Consider the following 25,709-nt stretch of genomic DNA (forward strand, 5'->3'; position numbering starts at 1 on the left):
AAATGTGAGACCCCAGGGTCTGAGAGTAGAGAAGAAGATGTTGAAAATGTAAATTGTTTACGGATGCACGGTGGACGACGGACGACGCACACCGCACGAAGGACGACGCACAACGACGGACAAAAGGTGATTAGAATAGGTCACTTGAGACTTTGTCTCAGGTGACCTAAATATTTGTAATAATTGAAAAATTACAAAGGAAATTTTTTTAAAATTACGCAAAATCACTTATGCTCAAAATTTATCTAAATAAGATGTTTTCCCCAAACAAAATTATTCTTCATGAAAAGTGAGAAGAAACTACATCTGCTTTATTATAGAACTTGACCTAAAACTTATTTAGTGAACAAGTGAATTTGAAATGCTCTAAAAGTTAAAAAAACAAACAAAAACAACAAAAAAAACAAAACTAAAAAGACTTAATATAATCTATAGGTTTAGTTGGATGTCCATACTACAATACAAACATATACCAGGTTTGTTTGGGAAAAAAAGGCTTATTGAGAAACTGAGCTAAACACAAAACTTTAACAGTCACCCAGCTTCCCTTATAGTCACCAGACCACAGAATGGTGTGCTGAGATATCCTCTATGTGATTTAAGTTGGCTTGAGGTGGACTTATATCTTGTTCAAAAACTTTAAATGAAAGGTTGATGCTTGCGGTGGATAAGTAATACCAGTCTTTTTTCTGTAACTTTTTGTCACAGATGGGACAAATATTGACAGACAACTGACTGATGCCACACCATAGTGTAAGCTCACCAGTTTTTTTAATCAGGAGAGCTGATAAAACTATTATAGAAACTTCAAATAAACACCAACACAGACTAATTAATTAAATATAAGGAAATGTATAATGAATAAGATTTCACAATAGGACAAGTCGTCAATGAGATCAGTAACTAATCTATAAATATACACAAAACTGATATGGTAACTTAGTGGTTTGTAGACTTTTTACTTCACAAATGATTATGAGATATTCTGATTTACAGCACTCAAAAGGAACATTACTATCGATCAATGTCCAATATCTTTACATCATATTTAAAAATCTTCAGATATACACCTACCGTATCAGGCCTTCCATCAACTCCTTTGATTCAGTGACCTGAGATAGTGTCTTTTAAAGCTCAAACTTACATTTTAATTTTAGATTTTCCCATTCTATTTAAACAAACATAAAAAAAGTTATTGTTACTATGTATATAATCAAAAACCTTCATGTTTGGCTGAGTATTCTGATTTCATTGTGAAACTTTTCAACTTTAAGGAAAATTTTGAAATGTTTGAATGAATATGTATGTGTTTTTTGCAACTATCAATAAGACTTCGAGGTTCGACAAATAACAAAAATGTAAATATCCAATAACAAACGTAAAAAATCATGATATGAACCTTCAAATTGTTCATTGTTCATGCATCCATTTCAATATGATGTTGTTGATTAAACTAGAGTTATCTCCCTTCATAAAAATGTACTTCTAATCTAGGTACTTCAAAATCCAAGGATTTCACATTTCCCAATTATATCCTCCTGATCACTGATCACGTGTGAACATTACCCCTGAAACTTTGAGGATGTGTGAAATCAGGCAAAAACAAGATGCGTCCAATACATATCTACTGCGTCTAATACATATCTACTTTGTATCATTAACATAATTTCTCTTAGCAATAACATTTTAATGAATTTGAGCCTTTGGTAATGAGGATCTTCAATTTAATCCATGTAGATGTACCAAGACTATAACATGGCATGATCAAGTGCACATAAAACAAAATACAATTATGTGTTACAATTCAGCTAGCATGTCTTCCATGCACATAAGGATTAAATAAGAAGCCATAAGATTAAAAAAAAATTCTTCTAAAAATAGTATAGATTTTAAGTTGACAGTGCAAGTTAAAAAGCATCCAATTAAAACTAGCGTCAACTAATTCAGGTTTTATTTGCATACTTTCAGCTTAAATTGATATAATCATGACCATATGAGAGAATTAAAAAGTGTTTTTTTTTAATGATTTTTATAGTTGATGTCCTAATAACCTGAATTCAGACATTAATAAGATTTTTTATTATCTCAAAAGTTATAATGTCACCAAGACAAAACCCAATATACAAACTTAAAACCATCTACTTACAAATGTTGTACTTATGCTGAAATCTATTGGCTTAACAAGGTAATACAATAGGTTTTAATCCAATACACACTGTCAAATAATCTAGATAATGACTGACCGATCGTTGTTTTAATTGTAGAATATATACAAACAGTATGTTGATGATAATGACAAATGGTGACATATCTCTGAATTCCTTTTCATTCTCTATAAGGTCATTGTGAAGGTCAATGTATCATACCATCAACTTTTTATATATAATCTACGAGTGTGTGATCATAAACCTAACACCACATTGATGTGTAATACTGAACTAAATAATGCTGATAAAACCACACTACTTTATAAGTAACAATAATTCCCACTCGACCTCGTTAACTAATATATATCTACTTATATCTAGATACAAATCACTGTTATCACTAAACATTAAAGTACAATAGTATATGATTGTGTGTAGGTAATAGCATATTGTAAAAATCAACACAAATAACATTATATATTGCAAGCAATGATCATGTTTAAATCTAATGAGCACTGTCAAAAAATCATTTTGTCATATTGATTTGAAGTATAGTGTATGATTTGACGATAATTAGCACTAACTAGTACTATATATATACATGTATAACATAAATAAAACATTCATTAGCCCTGAATCAGGAAAAAATGAGACAGTTTGTGATATTAATTGTAGCTAAATAAAATTCGCAATACACATTTTATAGGTTACTGAACATTCTAACAGTGTTTTATCCAACAAACAGCAGTATTTATTGCAGAAAAATAAAGTATCTTCTTCACCAATATCTCTAAAATTCAACAGTTACCTCCCCTTAAAACTCTTCTAGGAATCGATTCAGCTTTGTTCTGTGTGACGGTCTAATGACAGTTCAAACATTCTATAGTTGACGGTAAAGTGTTAATTGGGAGCATGCTAAAATGTTTGTTCTTTTATGCATAATTTAAAATTAAAGTCTAACAGAACAAAACCTCATATATAACAGGAGTTATTTCCACAGTCTAGTTTTGGCAAACTTAATCTCTTGGGCAACTGTACATTTTACATGTTCAACATTGTCATTTTTTGGGAAATCTGTATGGTTTAACATACGAAATAAAAGTAAGCAAATCTACTCTACATATATTGCATTCAATATACAGCTTGTTAATAACAAACAATAATCAACAAGACAACATCAAAATAAACTAACAAAGCATGCTGTAACACGTCTGACAACTGACAAAATACCACCAGAAACTTCTATACCCACTATCGTCGGCCTTATCAAGGGGAGTATATCAGGGCAGAGAGGTACATCCGACTTGAACAGATCCTCATCCTCAAACTTTTACGTCTTACATCAACAATTTCTTTTTCAATCAGAATATAATATCTCAGGATCTCATGTCCTTCTTTCAGGGGACTTCTCTCATCTGCTCTTTCATCAGTTTAACTATTGAGGCACTCATTTGTTTTAATCATTACCAAATCCAACTGTGTCTGAAGTGAACTGGTCAATGATAGGATTTCACTAGTACTTATAAACATCAATAACAGATCCCAGAGGGATCACCTAAAAGCTCCATTGTATTTTCTTTATTGGTTCTTTATGTAGGTTTTACTTTTCTCTTCTTCCTTCATTTTTCTTACTTTGTGTAAAAAATAGTACTTTTATTCTAAAAAGTTTCAAAACTGAACATGGTATGATGATAGGGACAAAAAGAACAAAATTTGTTCACAGGATGGACTGATGTTAAGTGATTTAAATAATTAATGATGGTGGGTACTGAAATCAAAACAATAATGATTATTTATGAGACTTAATGTGTTTATATTAATCTTATATCTTAATTTATTTTATCAAAAATGAAACTGATGGTCACAATAGCACACAAACAGTGAGCATTTAAGAAGAATATCAAATAAATCCCCCCCCCCCCCCCCCCCCCCCCCCCCCCCCCCCCACAATAGCACACAAACAGTGAGCATTTAAGAAGAATATCAAATAAATCCCCCCCCCCCCCCCCCCCCCAAAGTTATATCATTGTCTGAAGACTGTATCACTGATCTCCGTGATTTTGTCCGTCCTCAAGTGTCAGGTGGGTTCACAAGATAAACAAGGGGGAGATAACTAGACAAAATTCCATGCAGCAGATGGTGAGAGGTCATACCCATTCCCCGTGGGGGTAGACTTTGGTGACGGGAAAATTCTCCATATCAAACGCCTCCGTGGCAGGATCTTTCATTTGTTGGTCTCCTGATGACTGTAAATATAAAACATAAACTTAATTACAAAAAAAATGGATATAATTAACAGACAGTGATAACAAGGAAACATAACCTAGGTACAATATTACATTTACAACAGATTTATAATATATTAACTATAACCTTCATACAACATACCAGATCTATAATATATTAACTATTACCTTCATACAACATACAACAGATTTATAATATATTAACTATTACCTTCATACAACATACCAGATTTATAACATATTAACTATTACCTTCATACAACATACAACAGATTTATAATATATTAACTATTACCTTCATACAATATACCAGATTTATAATATATTAACCAGAACTTATTTCATTTTTAAAAATAATTTGAGAAATCACGAAATTAACAACTGTACCAATTATGGTCGATTTAGACCTGTGCACTAACTAGGCCGCAAAGTCACAATATATATCTCCAAATTGTTAACCAGACAATATTACTCAGTCAAGGCCTTTACAGAAATGGAGGCTTTTATAACGTAATAGGAAAAATCCTTGACACTCTCAATATGATTGTGACCGGTCATTCATTGAAGAACACAATATATGATATAATCTGTTTAAACCTGCCAGGGAATTGGTTCCGACTGAAGAAATATTGGCAAAATCTAGTTTAGATAGCAGACTGTGATTAAGTATCATCAAACTATGTGGATTAGATAGGAGACTCTTAACATAAAACCATGAGATCTCCGGGGGTCTGTAATGTTAAAACAAAATACATTGCTGGATCAATTAAATTGTTCTCCTTTCAAACGATTTTAACTTAACGGTTTATTAAGTTCATACTACACAAATATCTCTCGGTGTTAAACCATATGGGACAAACCTCACAGGAGATAAAGGATGCTTTATCAAAAGGTAACCTTATTAAGGTTTTACCGAGTTCAATTAGAACTGTCGCCAGGATGGCTGACTAATACCCCCGCAATCTGCACGAGTCAATGGTGAATTAGAACTGTTAATTCGAGGCTAACTAAGATAACCCATTAATATAGTGACCAGTTGCCATAGCAACCACAATTTTGAAAAAAAAAACAAAGTGGCATGCACATCTACACATGTTCCTCTATATTTGTGTGAAGTTTCATTGAAATCTGCCTTTCGGTTTAGGAGGAGTTGTCCGGACAAACTTAAAGTTATGGTTCTTATCAGAAAACTTGTTTATAGTGACCAGTTGCCATAGCAACCATAATTTTGTGAAAAATAAAGTGGCATGCACATCTACATATGGTCCTCTATATTTGTGTGAAGTTTCATTGAAATTGGCCATTTAGTTTAGGAGGAGTTGTCCGGACAAACTTAAAGTTATGGTTCTTATCGGAAAACCTGTTTATAGTGACCAGTTGTCATAGCAACCATAATTTTGAAGAAAAAAACAAAGTGGCATGCACATCTACATATGGTCCTCTATATCTGTGTGAAGTTTCATTGAAATTGGCCATTTAGTTTAGGAGGAGTTGTCCGGACAAACTTAAAGTTATGGTTCTTATCGGAAAACCTGTTTATAGTGAACAGTTGCCATAGCAACCATAATTTTGAGAAAAAGAAGTGGCATGTACATCTACACATGATCATTAATATTTATGTGAAGTTTCATCAGAATTGGCCGATCGGTTTAGGAGGAGTTGTCCGGACAAAATGCGTCTACAGACAGACAGACGGACGGACAGACAACCTGATTCCAGTATACCCCCCCTAACTTCGTTGCGGGGGTATAATTAGCTAGATTATCAGTTAAGAGAATGGAAATGACCATATTGAGGGATAATAGCCATGTTGTGCCACAAAAAAAAAAAAAAATCATTTTCATTCATCAATAAAACTGAAGCATCATAGCAATAAGCTGACAAAAACTTTGCTCATATTGGCAAACAATTACCGGTAAATGTAACAAAAATGCACATTTTTATCTACTGGATTAGGAATAATGTGTTTAATTAAGAATTATTTATTTTTAGCAAAATAATGAAATTCCTTAAAACAAGGAAAGACAAACTATGGTGTGTCGAGAGTTCTGGGAATTGAACAACAAATCACAGAAAACATCACAGAGCTGAATGATATGCTAGGCATTATCAATGTCAAAAATATGCAATTCAGATCTTATGTTTATATTCAAAACAAAGATATACCAAGCATCTGAAGCATCACCTGTGCTAAGCATCATTAACTTAGATGCATTATAAGCCAGGCAAGATCTGTTGATGTACAATATATGTTTTCATTTAATAAATAGTTATAAAAATCTTTTTAACCATTGTATTGAGAGGATGTCAGGCTTGATTCATTCATTGCAACACTGTTTAACCAATAGAATTAAAACCATCCAGATTAGCATAATCCTAAAGACTGTACTGAGTAAAAAAAACCATGAGGTGTCAGGAGACAACATAGCTCGCCAAGTGGGTTGAAATTAAGATTTTTTAAAAGTAGGTCAAGTGACATGGTTATGGTCAGCAGGTCTCCTTATGTAGTATCAATGGAAAGATCTTGTCACAAGGAACACATGTGTCAAATACCTAAGACGTATCCTCATTAGTATTAGTACCAGCATTAGACACAGTACTATTTTATATCAAACTTTAATCGAGCTGTCAACGGACGCCAGGGGTAAAGCAAAGCCCCCTTGGACTATGTCCCATCAACTAAAAAGCCAACACAATGTGATATGTGACTGCCATGAGAGTTAATCACAATACAGTTTGCTATAGTGACAATATTACAGCAGGCGCTAGGTGAAAAATTAGGGTAAAACAGTGATAAGATAACGGCAGGTACTAGGGGAGATAATCACAATCATCAGGGTCACTATAGTGATAAGATAACAGTAGGTACTAGGGGAGATAATCACAATCATCAGGGTCACTATAGTGAGATAAGATAACGGTAGGTACTAGGGAGATAATCATGATCAGGGTCACTATAGGGATAAGATAACGGTAGGTACAAGGGGAGATAATCATGATCAGGGTCACTATAGGGATAAGATAACGGTAGGTACTAGGGGAGATAATCACGATCAGGGTCACTATAGTGATAAGATAACGGTAGGTACTAGGGGAGATAATCACGATCAGGGTCACTATAGTGATAAGATAACGGTAGGTACTAGGGGAGATAATCACGATCAGGGTCACTATAGTGATAACATCACAGTAGGTACTAGGGGAGATAATCACAATCAGGGTCACTGTAGTGATAAGATAACGGTAGGTACTAGGGGAGATAATCACAATCAGGGTCACTATAGTGATAAGATAACGGTAGGTACTAGGGGAGATAATCACAATCAGGGTCACTGTAGTCAGATAAGATAACGGTAGGTACTAGTGGAGATAATCACAATCAGGGTCACTATAGTGATAAGATAACGGTAGGTACTAGGGGAGATAATCACAATCAGGGTAACTGTAGTCAGATAAGATAACGGTAGGTACTAGGGGAGATAATCACGATCAGGGTCACTGTAGTCAGATAAGATAACGGTAGGTACTAGGGGAGATAATTATAATCAATGTCCCTTTTAGGGCAGATTATCATGATTTTAGAGGCTACAGATATAATACCAATGTAGGCATTATGTATCTGAGAGATAATCATGATTAAGGTCACTATAGTGATAACATCACAGTGGGTACTAGGGGAGATAATCACGATCAGGGTCACTGTAGTCAGATAAGATAACGGTAGGTACTAGGGGAGATAATCACGATCAGAGTCACTATAGTGATAACATCACAGTAGGTATTAGGGGAGATGATCATGATTAAGGTCACTATAGTGATAACATCACAGTAGGTACTAGGGGAGATAACCATGATTAAGGTCACTATAGTGATAACATCACAGTAGGTACTAGGGGAGATAATCATGATTAACATAAGAATAGTGTAACACTATAACATCTGATAGGTCATAGGACATGTTGTGGATGCAAAACCAGACAGAAAATTAGATATTTAAGTGATGTAGATAACATGGTAAATACTACAATAATAATTGAATAGAGGAGGTAGCCAGATACAGGGGAAGTAACTGCAGTATGTAAAAGGAAGCATCAATGGTTCATTTTGTTTAATGTCCTTGTAACGACCAGGGTCATTTAAGGACATGCCAGGTTTCCCGGAGAACCGAAGAAAATCCACTGTCTATGGTTAGTACCAGGCAACTGCCCCACTTGGGTTTTGAACTCGCAACCCAGAGGTGGAGGGCTAAAAAAAAGTGTTGGGACACCTTACCTACTCAGATACAGCGAGCCCAATTAATGGTAAAACAGGGGAGGTAACTCAGGTAGGGAAACAAGGCAAAATTGTAAAACAGGGAGATAATAAAGGTAGGTAAAAGGAGGCACCAATAATAAAACAGGGGAGGTAACTAAGGTAGGTAAACACGGCAAAATTGTAAAACAGGGGAGGCGACTAAGGTAGGTAAAGATAGCAAAATGGTAAAACAGGGGAGGTAACCAAGGTAGGTAAACACGGCAAAATGGTAAAACAGGGGAGGCAACTAAGGTAGGTAAAGATAGCAAAATGGTAAAACAGGGGAGGTAACCAAGGTAGGTAAACATGGCAAAATGGTAAAACAGGGGAGGCAACTAAGGTAGGTAACCACGGCAAAATGGTAAAACAGGGGAGGTAACGAAGGTAAGTAAAGATGGCAAAATGGTAAAACAGGGGAGGTAACTAAGGTAAATTAACATGGCAAAATGGTAAAACAGGGGAGGTAACTAAGGTAGATAAACATGGCAAAATGGTAAAACAGGGGAGGCAACTAAGGTAAGTAAAGATGGCAAAATGGTTAAACAGGGGAGACAACTATGGTAGGTTAAGATGGCAAAATGGTAAAACGGAAGGTAACTAAGGTAGGTAAAGATCGCAAAATGGTAAAACAGGGGAGACAAATAAGGTAGGTTAACACGGCAAAATGATAAAACAGGGGAGGTAACTAAGGTAGGTTAAAGAAGATATCAATGTTAAAGCAAGAGAGGTAACTTCAGTTGGAAACTTTCCTAGATAAACATGTTCACAAAGGATAGTAATCTTTGATTCTAAAGAAAGAAATAAAGAATGAGGCACAATTTTTTATTATCAAAGTTTATAAGTTTGGGGTGTGATGAGGGAGGCAGTACATATATAATATAATGTGTCAAGCTGAAAGGAAAAGATGAGTTTTTTTTTTCTTTCATTCAAAAACAAAAATGTCAAAAACATGGATATCAAACATTTATGGAACTTAAAATTGACAGTACATACCTCTTTTCAAAATAGTGTTGCCTAAAATATTCTAAGACTACAATGAAAGATTCTGATGATGCTGTTCCGGAAATGTTTTTTGCACTCACAAATCTTTCAATAAGATAAAAAAAATAATTTTATACTAAAATATCATGGGTTTATGTACTTTTCTTTATTAATAGGATAAGGATTTTTATACATATATAACAAGTGGTTTTGCTCATAAAAGGAAAGTTATCTCTCATTTTTCAGAAAACCCTATTTTCTCATGACAACTCCTGCTAATAATAAAATATCAGCAGATTAAAAAGATACTAGGAGAAAATTATTATATCGAGATTGATACACAAAACTACAACAAGGGACACATTGGCCTTAATGGTCACCAGAGTTTTGAAATATTTCAGTCAATTTGACCCTGCCAATCAGTCCCTTGGGGTCAGTCAGGACAACATGTACATACCATCAAACTGTCAACCCATCATGCTAAATCAAACCAATTTAGAATTAATACCAATAGAAATCCAACAAATGATAGACAAAAATGTGATTTCCTTAATTCCTTATATAAACTATATCAAGTTTACACCCTACCCAGAGGCAAACATGAGACACCAGTTACTCTTCCATCTATGAGGAGTATTTGATCTACCTTATTTGGGTCTTCAGCAAATTTTTTCGAAATTTCAGTCAACTAGACCCCTTTTGGCCCTGCCCCTCAGTCCCTGGGTGGTGGGAACCATATAATTCGCAATTTTAGTAAACCTCTGGCCATGAAAAGATTCTACAAAGTTTCACTGAAATTGGTTCATGGTTTCCGAGAAGTTGAAAATGTAAATTGTTTATGGATGCACGACGGACGATGATGGATAAATGGTGATTAGAAAAGTTCACATGAGACTTTTTCTCGGGTGACCTAATAAAAGAATGTTCTATTTAGAATATATTAAGTTGTGCTAAGAAATTCTGTGTGCCTGCAACTTTAACGTCGCCTTAGTGGAGGAAGTGACTCACTAGGATATGACACACACGTGAAGGTTTCTGTATTCTAAAACAAGTGTATTCAAAATGTAGTTTATGGAAGAAAAAAATTACCAAGACGACGGAAAATATACATTCCAGCACTAAAATAACGAAATTAAGATGAAATAAAGTTTACTTTTCTTCCATAAACTGCAAACTCTGTGAAATGTTGACTAGCTGTTGCTATGGATACAATGGGTAAACAATACCTGTCATCATGCCTAGATCATTGATTCGTACACATAGCGACGTTTCTTACAGGCCTGAAAACAGTGCTAGCATTACAAACAAGGACAAATAAAATATATGGCTAAAACAGGTACCTCACGTGTAACACATTCAACACTTAAAACATGAGTTCACTCCCTTTAACAATAAGGAGCTTCACACTAAAAGCATATTTCTCCTCCCTAGTTATAATATTATGCAAATCAAATACTTTCATACATATTTTATCCTACACATTCATATGGTTCCATAAATATCAAACTATATACATAATATTAATTAATTATTAAAACTGAAACCTTAAACACATTATAAGCAATATAGTAGCATAAGAGACTACATGGTGTATCACCTAACTGCCCCATTATCATATGTGAGTGTACTAACACCTTAAAGATATCTGATTGGCTGTAGATCCAATTGTTTTAATTATGACATCATAATCTCTTGGTATCATAAAAGACAGGGCATATGATAGAAATTAAGTGATGATTTTACAAATGTTTTAAAAAATCTTAATTATGTGATGAACAGAACCTTATACTAGTTTCCATTTTCTATTAGATTTACGAAAATTGGCACTTATTGTTAATTTTAACCTTACCAGTGGCTCACTATAATAAAACATTCTTAAACTTGTTTCATTAACTGGATAATTATGAATGGAAATTGATCCACCATGAAATTTTTTTTTCCATTTATTTGGCAAATTTTCAAAGCGACAGCAGTCAGAGACAATTGATTATCAGAAAGACATCCTAATATCAAATGTATTAATGTATTAACAGACTTAATTGATACAAAACACTTTGAGTTGTACATCAGAGAATTTAAAAGGCATATTCCCTTCTAATCCAATGTACATAGTCTAAGACTAAAATTTGTTAGATTGCTTGATCAGAAAAATTAACGCAGCAACAATATCAGGCAAGTCTCAACTGTCTTACATTGGCAGATAATAGCGAGTTAAACACTTACATGCTAAACTACAGTTTAGTAATCTGAAATTGATACACCAAATTAAGTTTACATTACATACAAAACACAAGGCACAAGGAACACTTAAGAAACTTTGTTATGAATTATTCTATTATTTACGACACCAACATCTTTCCCTTCCCCATCATAACCTTATTATCCTAAAAAACATAAGTATCATTGTATTTTGGAATTTCCTCAGATTTACATGTATTTCCTTAATATTTGTATACAGACCTTTAAAATTTGTTTCCTATTAAATTTGTTCTGCACCTTTGACCGGAAAGTACTCCAAGGTAGTGTATGTTGTAGAAATAGTTTTTTTGTAAAAATCATAACATTTGGAAGTTTGATATTAATATCTGTACCACTTTTGTAATTCTTTGCAAAATTTAAAGGGACATTCCTTCATTTGTACATCAGAAACAAGCAAAATTTCTATTGATAAAATCTATGCCTGAATGAGGATTATATGATTTTTGGGCCTACCAGTAATTAAAGTAACACCGAAATGTACAGAAAAATGATGTTTCATACACAAATACCATCTATCTTTTCGGTAATTAGTGAAACTTCTGGGTGAATTGAGAATGTTTAGGATTTAATACTTGAAAGAATTTGGTTTCCCTTGAAGTAGAACTTTCCTATTGATGTAAAGATTATAACTTTTACTTTATGGGAAAAATACATAATTCGCATTAAATTTCATTTTGACAACCTACACTTTATTCACATGAAGGAATTTTCCTTTAATGTGCATGCAAATCAACTCACAAATACCTTCCCACTTTGTATTTCTGTTAGATAAGGAAAATATCATACATTGTACCTTGATACCGAATGATATTGATCGTGACCTTGACCTTTGCAGTGATTACATGTACTAGTTATCCTCTACTGAGCAGGAGGGACACACTGTGTGACATGGATATAGCTTTTTTTTTCAATTTTCTGACACTAATTCTCTGGTTCAATGAAACAGAGAAATAGCCTTCATCTAGAGGAAGCCAATATTTTATAATAACCCAAAATAGTAACCCAATACTTCTACTAGGAAGCCAATATTTTATAATAACCCAAAATAGTAACTAACCCAATACTTCTACTAGGAAGCCAATATTTTATAATAACCCAAAAGAGTAACCCAATACTTCTACTAGGAAGCAAATATTTTATAATAACCCAAAATAGTAACCCAATACTTCTACTAGGAAGCCAATATTTTATAATAACCCAAAATAGTAACCCAATACTTCTAAAATCCTATCTACAGGTGTATCGACTCAATCAGTAACAACTAGGAGGAGTCTTGTGACTCATCCTACCTCTCAACTGATTGGCTCAGTCATTTCCATAGAAACAGATTCACAAACTGCTGTCTTAGCTGTGTTGTAGCATTCTGACAATCAGACTATCACATGATAGATGGACTAACTCCCTAAACAGAGAAATCTTGGCAAAAGCCATAACGATAATGGGGAATTTAATGTGTTACTTTTCTATGAAGAATAAAAAAGAAAGGTAAACTAAGTTAAACTTATAAAATGTCTTACGCAAAATAAAATCACATTGTGATGAAAGTTCACTCCCATTTCAGATAATACTTCCTTTACATATTTCAAAACATTGACCACTCACTCAATACTTCTTAATTCCAGGTCAAAGACCAATTTAAATATGATGGAAATGTTACTCTTTACAATGAGGAATCAGTACTGTATAGTTGTTATTTGATAGTTTCCCAGAAGGACCTTGTTCGTGGGTAGTAAATGTCTCACAGCTTTACATATACATGCCTCGCAGACATTCTGCAGTATACACTTAGGGTATACACATTGGTTTGTATATATAAATATTCACCGAGTGTTCACTGTATTAAATGAATGCGATTATAGACAAATCAAATCTGCTGTGAATATTACCAATTATACAAAACCATTACAGGGACAGTTATTAAATGACAACTATTAGGGGTAGTTAGTGAGAGTCTGTTACATCTTAACGCTAGGACACAGGGGTTTAACGCTAGGACACAGGGCTCTAACGCTAGGACACATGGCTTTAACACTAGGACACAGGGGCCCTAAGGTATACTTTGTAATCCTTAAGACAGAGACAGTAAAAAAAATAATAATAAAAAGATGTTTATTCCAACACTTTCCTAATTATTTTATTTAAGCATTGATAGCAATATTTTTTTAGTTTCATGCTGGGTTTTTCTTTCATAAAAGCATGAAACTAAAAAATATTCCCATCAATGTTTATGATTAATTTCTTAAGTTACTGCCTCATTGTTTTATTTTTCTTCTTAATGAAATATATTCAAATATTTCACTTGTTGTGGCTCGCTTTTTTACAACAAACAATAGTAATTATAGTTAACAGGAATTCCATTCACGAAAAAGGAGTTTCCGGTAGGTGGAGCATTGCCATTGACCACTCCAATCTTAATAAGTGAGCGTGGCCTATTTGTTTTTCATAGGGGTATGAAAAAAAAAGATATTGACCAATGAGATTTGATCATTTGGTATGAAAAAAATAAATAAATTATATAATAAAAAGTGCATGTTTAGAAAAACTAACCTGGGTAGGTTTAACTGCTTCAAGAGCATATGTTTTCTGTATGACATCAACCCAACTGAACATCTCCTCTGGATTATCACACTGAAACACAATAGTATCACATTAACAACCCAACTAAGCAGATTTAATGTTCAGGTGACATTAGCTTAGGTTCTAATCAAATGGTAGATAATTATATACAAGAGGCCCATGGGCCTTAACGGTCACCTGAGTTTTGAAATATTTAAGTTAATTTAATTGACCCTTTTTGGCCCCGCCAATAAGCCCCTGGGGGTCAGTCAGTGCCAACATGTGCATACCATCAAGCTGTCATCCAATGCTGATAATGTTAACAAAGTTAGAATGAATTCAAATAGAAATCAAACAAATGATAGTCAAAAATGTGATTTCCCTATATAAACTTAAGTAAAACTTACCCCCTCCCCCAGGGCAAATGTGTGACCCCAGGGTCATGAAATTCACAATTATGGTAAAGCACCTTAAGACCCTTCCATCTATGAAGAGTATTTGATTCTACATTATTTAGGTCTTGAGAAGAAGCTTCTTGGGGGACCATATGTTTTGCCTTTAAGCTCATGTCTGGCAGTAAGTCCATATCTGGTAATAAGTTCATTGGTAAGCCCATGTCTGGTAATAAGCCCATGTCCTGTTGATAAGGTAATAAGTTCTTGCCTGGTAATAAGCCCACCTATGTCTTTTGCAGTTCAGTAAGAAAGTCAATAGTTGTTATTTCAATGTTCAGCAATGAGCTTAACCCTACACTGAATCAACGTTTATGTGTTGGCCCCTGGGTTTCAAACAGGATAAATGATGTATGTACATGAATGTACTATTCTGTTCTATAATTCTCTATGTACAGTGTGAACGGTTTGTGATACTTACCTGTATATAAAATGTTCTTTTTGTTGTTACTATTTCATACAAGTTATCACGATTAGGATGTCTGAAAACACAAATGAGACAAAACTTTAGTGTTGTATCAACAAAAAGAGTGAAAAACACCTTCAATAAATTAAAGGGAAACATCTGATGAACAAGAGGCCCATGGGGCCTGTATCGCTCACCTTGTTTGATTTGACCAAATGTCAAAATAATGTTCATGTTCAATTTGTTCATACACATACTCTCTAAGGGACTGAAAGACCCTATGGATTATTTTTACAACCTAATTGTGAAGAAAATAAGTCCCTTAGGGTGGGGAAAGACCCTTGGGCCTCTTAGACTCCGCCCCTCAGGCCCCTGGGTGTTCAGAGTAAAATTTATACAAACTCTAGATCTGTTCCCCTCCCCCCAAGGATGTTCCTGACCAAATATGGTTCTAATTCATTCATAACTTTATGACTTGTAGCGATTTAAAGACTTAATCTCTATTTCCCCTATTTGGCCCCGCCCCTCAGGCCCCTTGGGGTTCAGAGTAAAAATTTATACAAACTTGTTCCTGACCAAATTTGGTTCAAATTCATCCATAACTTTATGACTAGTAGTGATTTAAATGATTAACCCTATTTCCTCTATTTGGCCCCGCCCCTCAGGCCCCTGGGGGTTCAGAGTAAAAATGTATACAAACTCTGTTCCCCTTCTCCCGAGGATGTTCCTGACCAAATTTGGTTCTAATTCATTCATAACTTTATGACTAGTAGCGATTTAAAGGATTAACCCTATTTCCCCTATTGGGTCCCACACTGAAGGCCCCTTGGGGCCAGACCAACCGTTTATACAAAATTGGTTTCCCTTCACCCAAGGATGTTTCAGACCAAATATGGATCAAATCCCTTTATTCCTATGGAAGAAGAAGGATTTCAAAGAATTTGCTATATTTCCCCTATTGGGCCCCACCCCTAAGGCCCCTGGGAGGCCGACCCACCGTTTATACAAAATTGGTTCCCCTTCACCCAAGGATGCTTCAGACCAAACATGGATCAAATCCCTTTATTCCTGCAGAAGAAGAAGGATTTTAAAGAATATGCTATATTCCCCTATTGGGCCCCACCCCCCAGGCCCCTGGGGGGCCAGACCCACCGTTTATACAAAATTGGTTCCCCTTCACCCAAGGATGTTTCAGACCAAATAAGGATCAAATCCCTTTATTCCTACAGAAGAAGAAGGATTTCAAAGAATTTGCTATATTTCCCCTATTGGGCCCCGCCCCTCAGGCCCCTGGGAGGCCAGACCCACCGTTTATACAAAATTGGTTCCCCTTCACCCAAGGATGCTTCAGACCAAACATGGATCAAATCCCTTTATTCCTGCAGAAGAAGAAGGATTTTAAAGAATATGCTATATTCCCCTATTGGGCCCCACCCCCAAGCCCCTGGGGGGCCAGACCCACCGTTTATACAAAATTGGTTCCCCTTCACCCAAGGATGCTTCAAACCAAATATGAATCAAATCCCTTCATTTCTACAGAAGAAGAAGGATTTTAAAGAATTTGTTATATTTCCCCTATTGGGCCCCGCCCCTAAGGCCCGTGGGGGACCAGACCCACTGTTTATACAAAATTGGTTCCCCTCACCCAAGGATGCTTCAGACCAAATATGAATCAAATCCCTTCATTTCTACAGAAGAAGAAGGATTTTAAAGAATTTGCTATATTTCCCTTATTGGGCCCCGCCCCTAAGGCCCCTGGGGGGCCAGACCCACCGTTTATACAAAATTGGTTCCCCTTCACCCAAGGATGCTTCAGATCAAATACGAATCAAATCCCTTCATTTCTACAGAAGAAGAAAGATTTTAAATAATTTGCTATATTTCCCCTATTGGGCCCCGCCCCTCAGGCCCCTGGGAGGCCAGACCCACCGTTTATACAAAATTGGTTCCCCTTCACCCAAGGATGCTTCAGACCAAACATGGATCAAATCCCTTTATTCCTGCAGAAGAAGAAGGATTTTAAAGAATATGCTATATTCCCCTATTGGGCCCCACCCCCAAGCCCCTGGGGGGCCAGACCCACCGTTTATACAAAATTGGTTCCCCTTCACCCAAGGATGCTTCAAACCAAATATGAATAAAATCCCTTCATTTCTACAGAGGAAGAAGGATTTTAAAGAATTTGCTATATTTCCCCTATCGGGCCCCGCCCCTAAGGCCCCTGGGGGGACCAGACCCACTGTTTATACAAAATTGGTTCCCCTTCACCCAAGGATGCTTCAGACCAAATATGAATCAAATCCCTTCATTTCTACAGAAGAAGAAGGATTTTAAAGAATTTGCTATATTTCCCCTATTGGGCCCCGCCCCTAAGGCCCCTGGGGGGCCAGACCCACCGTTTATACAAAATTGGTTCCCCTTCACCCAAGGATGCTTCAGACCAAATATGAATCAAATCCCTTCATTTCTACAGAAGAAGAAGGATTTTAAAGAATTTGCTATATTTCCCCTATTGGGCCCCGCCCATAAGGCCCCTGGGGGGCCAGACCCACCGTTTATACAAAATTGGTTCCCCTTCACCCAAGGATGCTTCAGACCAAATTTGGTCAAAATCCACTGAGTAGTTTAGGACTAGTAGCGATTTAAAGGAAAAGTTGACGGACGGACGACGGACGGACGACGGACGCTGCGCCATGCCATAAGCTCACTGGCCCTTCGGGCCAGGTGAGCTAATAAAACCATTTTGAATCCAAATTTTGTTATTTACACTCTGTATAAAATGTTTACAAACAACAATTCTTTAGATTCGGGCTTGAGAATATTCTAGAGTGCATACAGCGATGTCAATATTCAATAGGCCACATAAGGTAAAATATATTTCCTGTTCCTTTGTAACAAAAATATTTTGTGTTTATCTTACACAGTTTAAGTCAATTTTTCAAGGAAGCATTACTATGATATGATCACTGTGCATCATACATTGTAACCCTTAGTTAAACAAATCATTTGTGGTTATAAAGCTTGTACCACAACCTCTCAGTCATAATCATCTTTTTAAACTTTTTATCCCTAATATACAAATCACTATCGAAATCTTGGGAACATGTAACAGGAAAAAAGCCCATTTTTTGCTTAGCATAAATATTTCATAAAGTAACACCATTGTCTAACTGCTGACAGGGAAGGAGATCTGTATTGATTAAATAAATAAAAATCTGTGACACCAACAGTATAGGTAGTGGGCATACATAATCACACTCGGTTTGATACATCACTGAGAAAAAATGTCAAAAATGTTACATTTCAGTGTCAAACACAAGAACATTTCACTTTAAGAGAGCAGTGCATGTTTTAAATGATTTGAACAATGCAATCATACTTTCAAATTAACATCAAGACACATTAATGTCAGAGATCTAGATTTTCAATTTTTTTTATATATTTAATAATGATTTCAATGTTGCAAGTTTTAAATGATTTGAACAATGTAATCATAATTTCAAATTAACATCAAGACACATTAGGCCTAATGTCAGAGATCTAGATTTTCAATTTTTTTTTATATTCAATAATGATTTCAATGATGATTGTGAAGTAAAAGATGGCAGGCTGTAACATACTTTGTAGATATCTTCACCTCCTGGACATCGTTCCTGGGTATCATACCGAGGGGTTCTTTAGCCTATATATATAGTAAACAAATACATATACACTGTAAACAGCAGATCATTCTGTTCAGTATAGATACTCTTCACAGGTAGAGGTAAAGTCAAAATCCAAGGGTTCACTCTACTCTTTACATACTTTAGGTGAAAATAATTAATATAATTATAATAATCTCTAAGGTTATTTCTACTCCACCTAAATCTTTTATTATCAAGCTTAAGCTTGTTATAAAATATCCCTTACTGGAAACTCTTTCCTTTTTCGACATCCTCTTTTGTTTTAGCAATCAGTTTGATACAGTAATTCTCCGGTTGTTTTCAAATAAACTGACTGACTCACCTTCTTGGAACTGAAGTATAAAATATTTTGTTCTGTTAACACAAAGTATCTTCTCTTCCAGTTTTTTCTCTGTAAAACAAAAATCTTCAGTTAAATAATATCGTGGTTTGAAACCAAGAAACACTGATCCAGTAAAGTGTATATACCAGAGAGGGAAAAACCTAGATACATATTTCAATATTAATATTTTTTGTTTTTAATAATGTCTATCTTGTTCCTACATGCAGGAGTATCATACATCGTTACAGCTATTAGTAAAATATATATAAGACTCCACATTTGTCAAACAGCAATCCCTGAAAAACACAATTTAATTAAAACTGTGAGTACCATATACTAAGACACATTTTCTCCAGTAAACACCACGCATATATTATTTTTTATTTCTGTAATCCTTCCATGTTAGGTATATTTGACTGAAATAGCCCTTAAACAAATATTTGTAATTTGTGACATAGAATATTTTAATGATAATATTATGTTTTGATTTTCATTTTTTTTTTAATTATAATTATTTCAATTTCTATCCAGAATTTGCAATATGATGTAATAGGTTATTTATCATAAAACATGATTTTTCTTATACCATGTCATAGTAATGCTCTTCTTTTATCTATAACACAGAGAAATAGATTATCTCTGCATGTCTGTATCTAATAATCCTCTTAATGTATCAGTGTTTCTAGCACTACAGTAGTGCTTCAGGTCCTTACCATTCCCCCTTGTTTGACTCCGAAGCCTGTTTTGATGGCTGGTAGGCGGTACGCAGGCTCACCGTGTGAATCAAATTCCCCTTCACTGGACTCTGACATTTCATCATCGCTGGTCTGTAAACATAATGTTCAATATCATTTCCATGATAACCCTGTTTCTTTGTAGAAGTACATCATGATATTTTCACTGTCAATGTCACTGTTATCAACTGAGTTTGACAAGAGCCAATACAAATACTGTTTTTTTATGACAGTAGAGAACAATATACTGGCATTACTGCAGCAAATTGTAAAACACAATAGGACTGTCACAATTCTAATTTATAGGAGTGTAAACAAGAAACTTGATAATTTATGTATTTGTAATACATATATCCATAAACAACTTAGAGGCAACAAACATTCTCCCAATGAATTTGATATTAAACAACAGTTTATACCTGTATAGGGATTTTACACACAACACCGCCAGCTATCTCTGTTTTGTAACCCCGGTCTGACACACCATCTTGATGCCATTCATTGACTCCTTCCTCAGGACTCTCCATGGACATTGGAACCTTTTCATTTTAAAAAAACTTGTATATTTATCAAATTCATAACATGTAGTCTTGCAGTCTATTATTTAGTAAGATATGTTATTTAGTAAAATATAGCTATATCATAGATCTATAAAACAAACATATATAAAAAAAAAAAAAAACTGAAAAAAAAAGAGGAAAGTTAATTTCTCAATTTAAAACATTTTATTAGAATTGTAAGTATAATTCAAATAAACAGTAAAGGTGGTCACCACTGAAGCAAATGATGATTTTCTTGTAAAATTGTACAAAGCACAAATTTAAGATTTTCTATATTCCTAATCAAATACTGTGGTTTGATTGGTCCTAAATGATACACACTTTACTATACACATTAGATCTACTGTGATCTGATTGGTCCTAAATGACACACACTTTACTATACACATTAGATCTACTGTGATCTGATTGGTCCTAAATGACACACACTTTACTATACACATTAGATCTACTGTGATCTAATTGGTCCTAAATGACACACACTTTACTACAAAACAGACCTGCCGTGATCTGAATGGTCCTAAACTACACACACTTTACTACACAGTAGACCCTCTAAGATCTAATTGTACACAGTAGACCTACCGTGATCCTGCTGGCGTCGTTGAGAGACTCTATCCACTTCCTCATGTCACTACTGTCATCGGCCTGTAGGAACATCATCTTCCCCGCAAAATTTACCACTGTAACACAGCATATGCATATATAAGTTACAATGCAGCTTATGTGAAAGTTCAAATCATATATTGCAAATAAGAACATTACCAGTATATACAGAATTGTTTTTCTCTTTAACAGGCATTAAACATAAGTTATTAGTGACCTTGTAAAGAATGTATGGGAGACCTTTCCCATACTGTTAATTGTGGTGAAGTGTTTTCCCCAAGGATATTACCACAGTAGCAAAGGACAGTCCATGATCTCAGCCTCCTACGAAATGCAGCCACCCTGGATAGGGATCAAACCACCCACCTTAGATAGGGATCAAACCACCCACCCTGGATAGGGATCAAACCACCCACCCTGAATAGGGATCAAACCACCCACCCTAGATAGGGATCAAAACACCCACCCTGGATAGGGATCAAACCACCCACCCTAGATAGGGATCAAACCACCCACCTTAGATAGGGATCAAACCATCCACCCTAGATAGGGATCAAACCACCCACCCTAGATAGGGATCAAACCATCCACCTTAGATAGGGATCAAACCACCCACCCTGGATAGGGATCAAACCACCCACCCTGGATAGGGATCAAACCACCCACCCTGGATAGGGATCAAACCATCCACCCTAGATAGGGATCAAACCACCCACCTTAGATAGGGATCAAACCACCCACCCTGGATAGGGATCAAACCACCCACCCTGGATAGGGATCAAACCATCCACCTTAGATAGGGATCAAACCACCCACCCTGGATAGGGATCAAACCATCCACCTTAGATAGGGATCAAACCATCCACCCTAGATAGGGATCAAACCACCCACCCTAGATAGGGATCAAACCATCCACCCTGGATAGGGATCAAACCACCCACCCTGAATAGGGATCAAACCACCCACTCTAGATAGGGATCAAACCACCCACCCTGGATAGGGATCAAACCACCCACCCTGAATAGGGATCAAACCACCCACCCTAGATAGGGATCAAACCACCCACCCTAGATAGGGATCAAACCATCCACCCTAGATAGGGATCAAACCATCCACCCTAGATAGGGATCAAACCACCCACCCTAGATAGGGATCAAACCACCCACCCTAGATAGGGATCAAACCACCCACCCTAGATAGGGATCAAACCACCCACCCTGGATAGGGATCAAACCACCCACCCTAGATAGGGATCAAACCACCCACCCTGGATAGGGATCAAACTATCTACCCTAGATAGGGATCAAACCACCCACCCTAGATAGGGATCAAACCATCCACCCTAGATAGGGATCAAACCATCTACCCTGGATAGGGATCAAACCACCCACCCTGAATAGGGATCAAACCACCCACCCTAGATAGGGATCAAACCATCCACCCTAGATAGGGATCAAACCATCTACCCTAGATAGGGATCAAACCATCCACCCTGGATAGGGATCAAACTATCCACCCTGGATAGGGATCAAACCACCCACCCTAGATAGGGATCAAACCACCCACCCTAGATAGGGATCAAACCACCCACCCTAGATAGGGATCAAACCACCCACCCTAGATAGGGATCAAACTATCCACCCTGGATAGGGATCAAACCACCCACTCTAGATAGGGATCAAACCATCCACCCTAGATAAGGATCAAACTATCCACCCTGGATAGGGATCAAACCATCCACCCTAGATAGGGATCAAACCACCCACCCTAGATAGGGATCAAACCATCCACCCTAGATAGGGATCAAACCACCCACCCTGAATAGGGATCAAACCACCCACCCTAGATAGGGATCAAACCATCCACCCTAGATAGGGATCAAACCATCCACCCTAGATAGGGATCAAACCACCCACCCTAGATAGGGATCAAACCACCCACCCTAGATAGGGATCAAACCACCCACCCTAGATAGGGATCAAACCACCCACCCTGAATAGGGATCAAACCACCCACCCTAGATAGGGATCAAACCATCCACCCTAGATAGGGATCAAACCATCTACCCTAGATAGGGATCAAACTATCCACCCTGGATAGGGATCAAACCACCCACCCTGGATAGGGATCAAACTATCCACCCTAGATAGGGATCAAACCACCCACCCTAGATAGGGATCAAACCACCCACCCTAGATAGGGATCAAACCATCCACCCTGGATAGGGATCAAACTATCCACCCTAGATAGGGATCAAACCACCCACCCTAGATAGGGATCAAACCACCCACCCTGGATAGGGATCAAACTATCCACCCTAGATAGGGATCAAACCACCCACCCTAGATAGGGATCAAACCACCCACCCTGGATAGGAATCAAACCATCCACCCTAGATATGGATCAAACCACCCACCCTAGATAGGGATCAAACCACCCGACCTAGATAGGGATCAAACCATCCACCCTAGATAGGGATCAAACTATCCACCCTGGATAGGGATCAAACCACCCACCTTAGATAGGGATCAAACCACCCACCCTAGATAGGGATCAAACCATCCACCCTAGATAGGGATCAAACCATCCACCCTGGATAGGGATCAAACCATCCACCCTAGATAGGGATCAAACCATCCACCCTGGATAGGGATCAAACCATCCACCCTAGATAGGGATCAAACCACCCACCCTAGATAGGGATCAAACCATCCACCCTAGATAGGGATCAAACCATCCACCCTAGATAGGGATCAAACCATCCACCCTGGATAGGGATCAAACCATCCACCCTAGATAGGGATCAAACCATCCACCCTAGATAGGGATCAAACCATCTACCCTAGATAGGGATCAAACCATCCACCCTGGATAGGGATCAAACCACCCACCCTGGATAGGGATCAAACCACCCACTCTAGATAGGGATCAAAACACCCACCTTAGATAGGGATCAAACCATCCACCCTAGATAGGGATCAAACCATCCACCCTGGATAGGGATCAAACCATCCACCCTAGATAGGGATCAAACCATCCACCCTAGATAGGGATCAAACCATCTACCCTAGATAGGGATCAAACCATCCACCCTAGATAGGGATCAAACTATCCACCCTGAATAGGGATCAAACCACCCACCCTAGATCTTCACCTGACGCTGCCTTTATAGTATGATACTCTACTGATCATTACAGACCTATTGCTGCCCATCAAACACTAGCTACTATATCATAAGATGTTAAATATGATTCACTTACCAAAACAGCTATCAACTTTTGGGCGCTGTTTTCTTGCATCACTAACCTGAGGAAATACAAGATGATAATTATATACTGATCAGTTATGTCAGTATCATTAAGTAGTATTTTAATGTGCAGTGTGTAAGCTATAAATATTAACATGACAATTATAAAAGCTGTTCTGCTCAATTTAATCAGGCCTACTTTGTCTATGATAGAATTGAGGTTTTAAAAATGTGCAGAAACCAAACGGAACAATTTCAAGTGAAAAGTACCTGGTAGAGTTTGGTTTGGTTTGTTTTGTTTAACGTCCTAGCCTATTAAATTAACAGCCAGGGTCATTTAAGGATGTGCCAGGTTTTGGAGGTGGAGGAAAGCCAGAGTACCCGGAGAAAAACCACCGGCCTACAGTCAGTACCTGGCACCTGCCCCACGTAGGTTTTGAACTCGCAACCCAGAGGTGGAGGGCTAGTGATGAAGTGTCGGGACACCTTAACCACTCGGCCTCCACGGCCCCCTACCTTCTAGAGTGCATGTAACTTCTACACAAATATGGATCAGATACAATATCCCATACCAAGGGAGATACAGACATCCGGATTATTGTATAATAACTTGGGTTCCTCTTATGAAAATTACTATAAAATTGGAAATTGAAGTAGAAAATAAATATCTGATGCAGCTAAGAGGATACATGATGTATACAGTAGACACATCTGCACTTTTGGAAGTTCATTTTAAGGGGCATCAAAGGTAATTTGAATATCAAAATTTTCTAATTTTCCCTTGTTTTTTTTTCTATTATCTATTGTAGTAATTGCCAATTCTTCTAATACTTTGGTACTGACAGTCTCATAAAACAGATATATTCGCTTGACTTTTCCTTAAATGGCCAATCACTTTTCTAACTCAGAATCACATCCAAAGTCCTTGTGATATTTACCTTAGAAATAAACTGTAGAGGAATACCGTCTACTGGTGTTCTATTGTTGTGGGGAAGATTCTGTGTAAACAAAAACAAAAAATAAATATAAAGCATATGCAGAGTTTATGCTTGTTAATTGATAAATAATCCCTCTAAGATTAAATGATGACCTTCTGGATACTTTGAAAAGGATTCCATACATCACATTCTCATACATGTAAACTTAGTTTCAAAATAAATTAAAAGTATCATTTATAATTTATCATAACTGAGAGAACAAGAAATTAAAGAAGAGGT

The 25,709-nt window shown here is 36.6% G+C and overlaps 1 protein-coding gene across 2 annotated transcripts in view; it reads right to left on the reverse strand.

The window, feature by feature from the left end:
* Positions 1–25,709, reverse strand: part of LOC117339980 (pleckstrin homology domain-containing family A member 1-like) — a 42,234-nt gene that overhangs the window by 8,643 nt on the left and 7,882 nt on the right. The window contains exons 3-13 of one of the 2 annotated variants that reach the window (XM_033901709.1): positions 25,431–25,490; positions 24,506–24,551; positions 21,225–21,322; positions 20,499–20,618; positions 20,059–20,172; positions 19,346–19,414; positions 18,961–19,022; positions 15,356–15,416; positions 14,474–14,554; positions 10,894–10,947; positions 4,284–4,393 (exon numbers count right to left, since the gene is read on the reverse strand). In XM_033901709.1, the coding sequence (XP_033757600.1) occupies positions 10,906–10,947; positions 14,474–14,554; positions 15,356–15,416; positions 18,961–19,022; positions 19,346–19,414; positions 20,059–20,172; positions 20,499–20,618; positions 21,225–21,322; positions 24,506–24,551; positions 25,431–25,490 (753 nt within the window). In that variant the 3' untranslated portion in view covers positions 4,284–4,393; positions 10,894–10,905. Of the gene's footprint in view, positions 1–4,283; positions 4,394–10,893; positions 10,948–14,473; positions 14,555–15,355; positions 15,417–18,960; positions 19,023–19,345; positions 19,415–20,058; positions 20,173–20,498; positions 20,619–21,224; positions 21,323–24,505; positions 24,552–25,430; positions 25,491–25,709 lie in introns of those variants that run through there. The other variant, XM_033901708.1, reaches the window with a different exon arrangement.

This window comes from Pecten maximus, chromosome 12, assembly GCF_902652985.1.
Source record: "Pecten maximus chromosome 12, xPecMax1.1, whole genome shotgun sequence".
Classification (NCBI taxonomy): domain Eukaryota; kingdom Metazoa; phylum Mollusca; class Bivalvia; order Pectinida; family Pectinidae; genus Pecten; species Pecten maximus.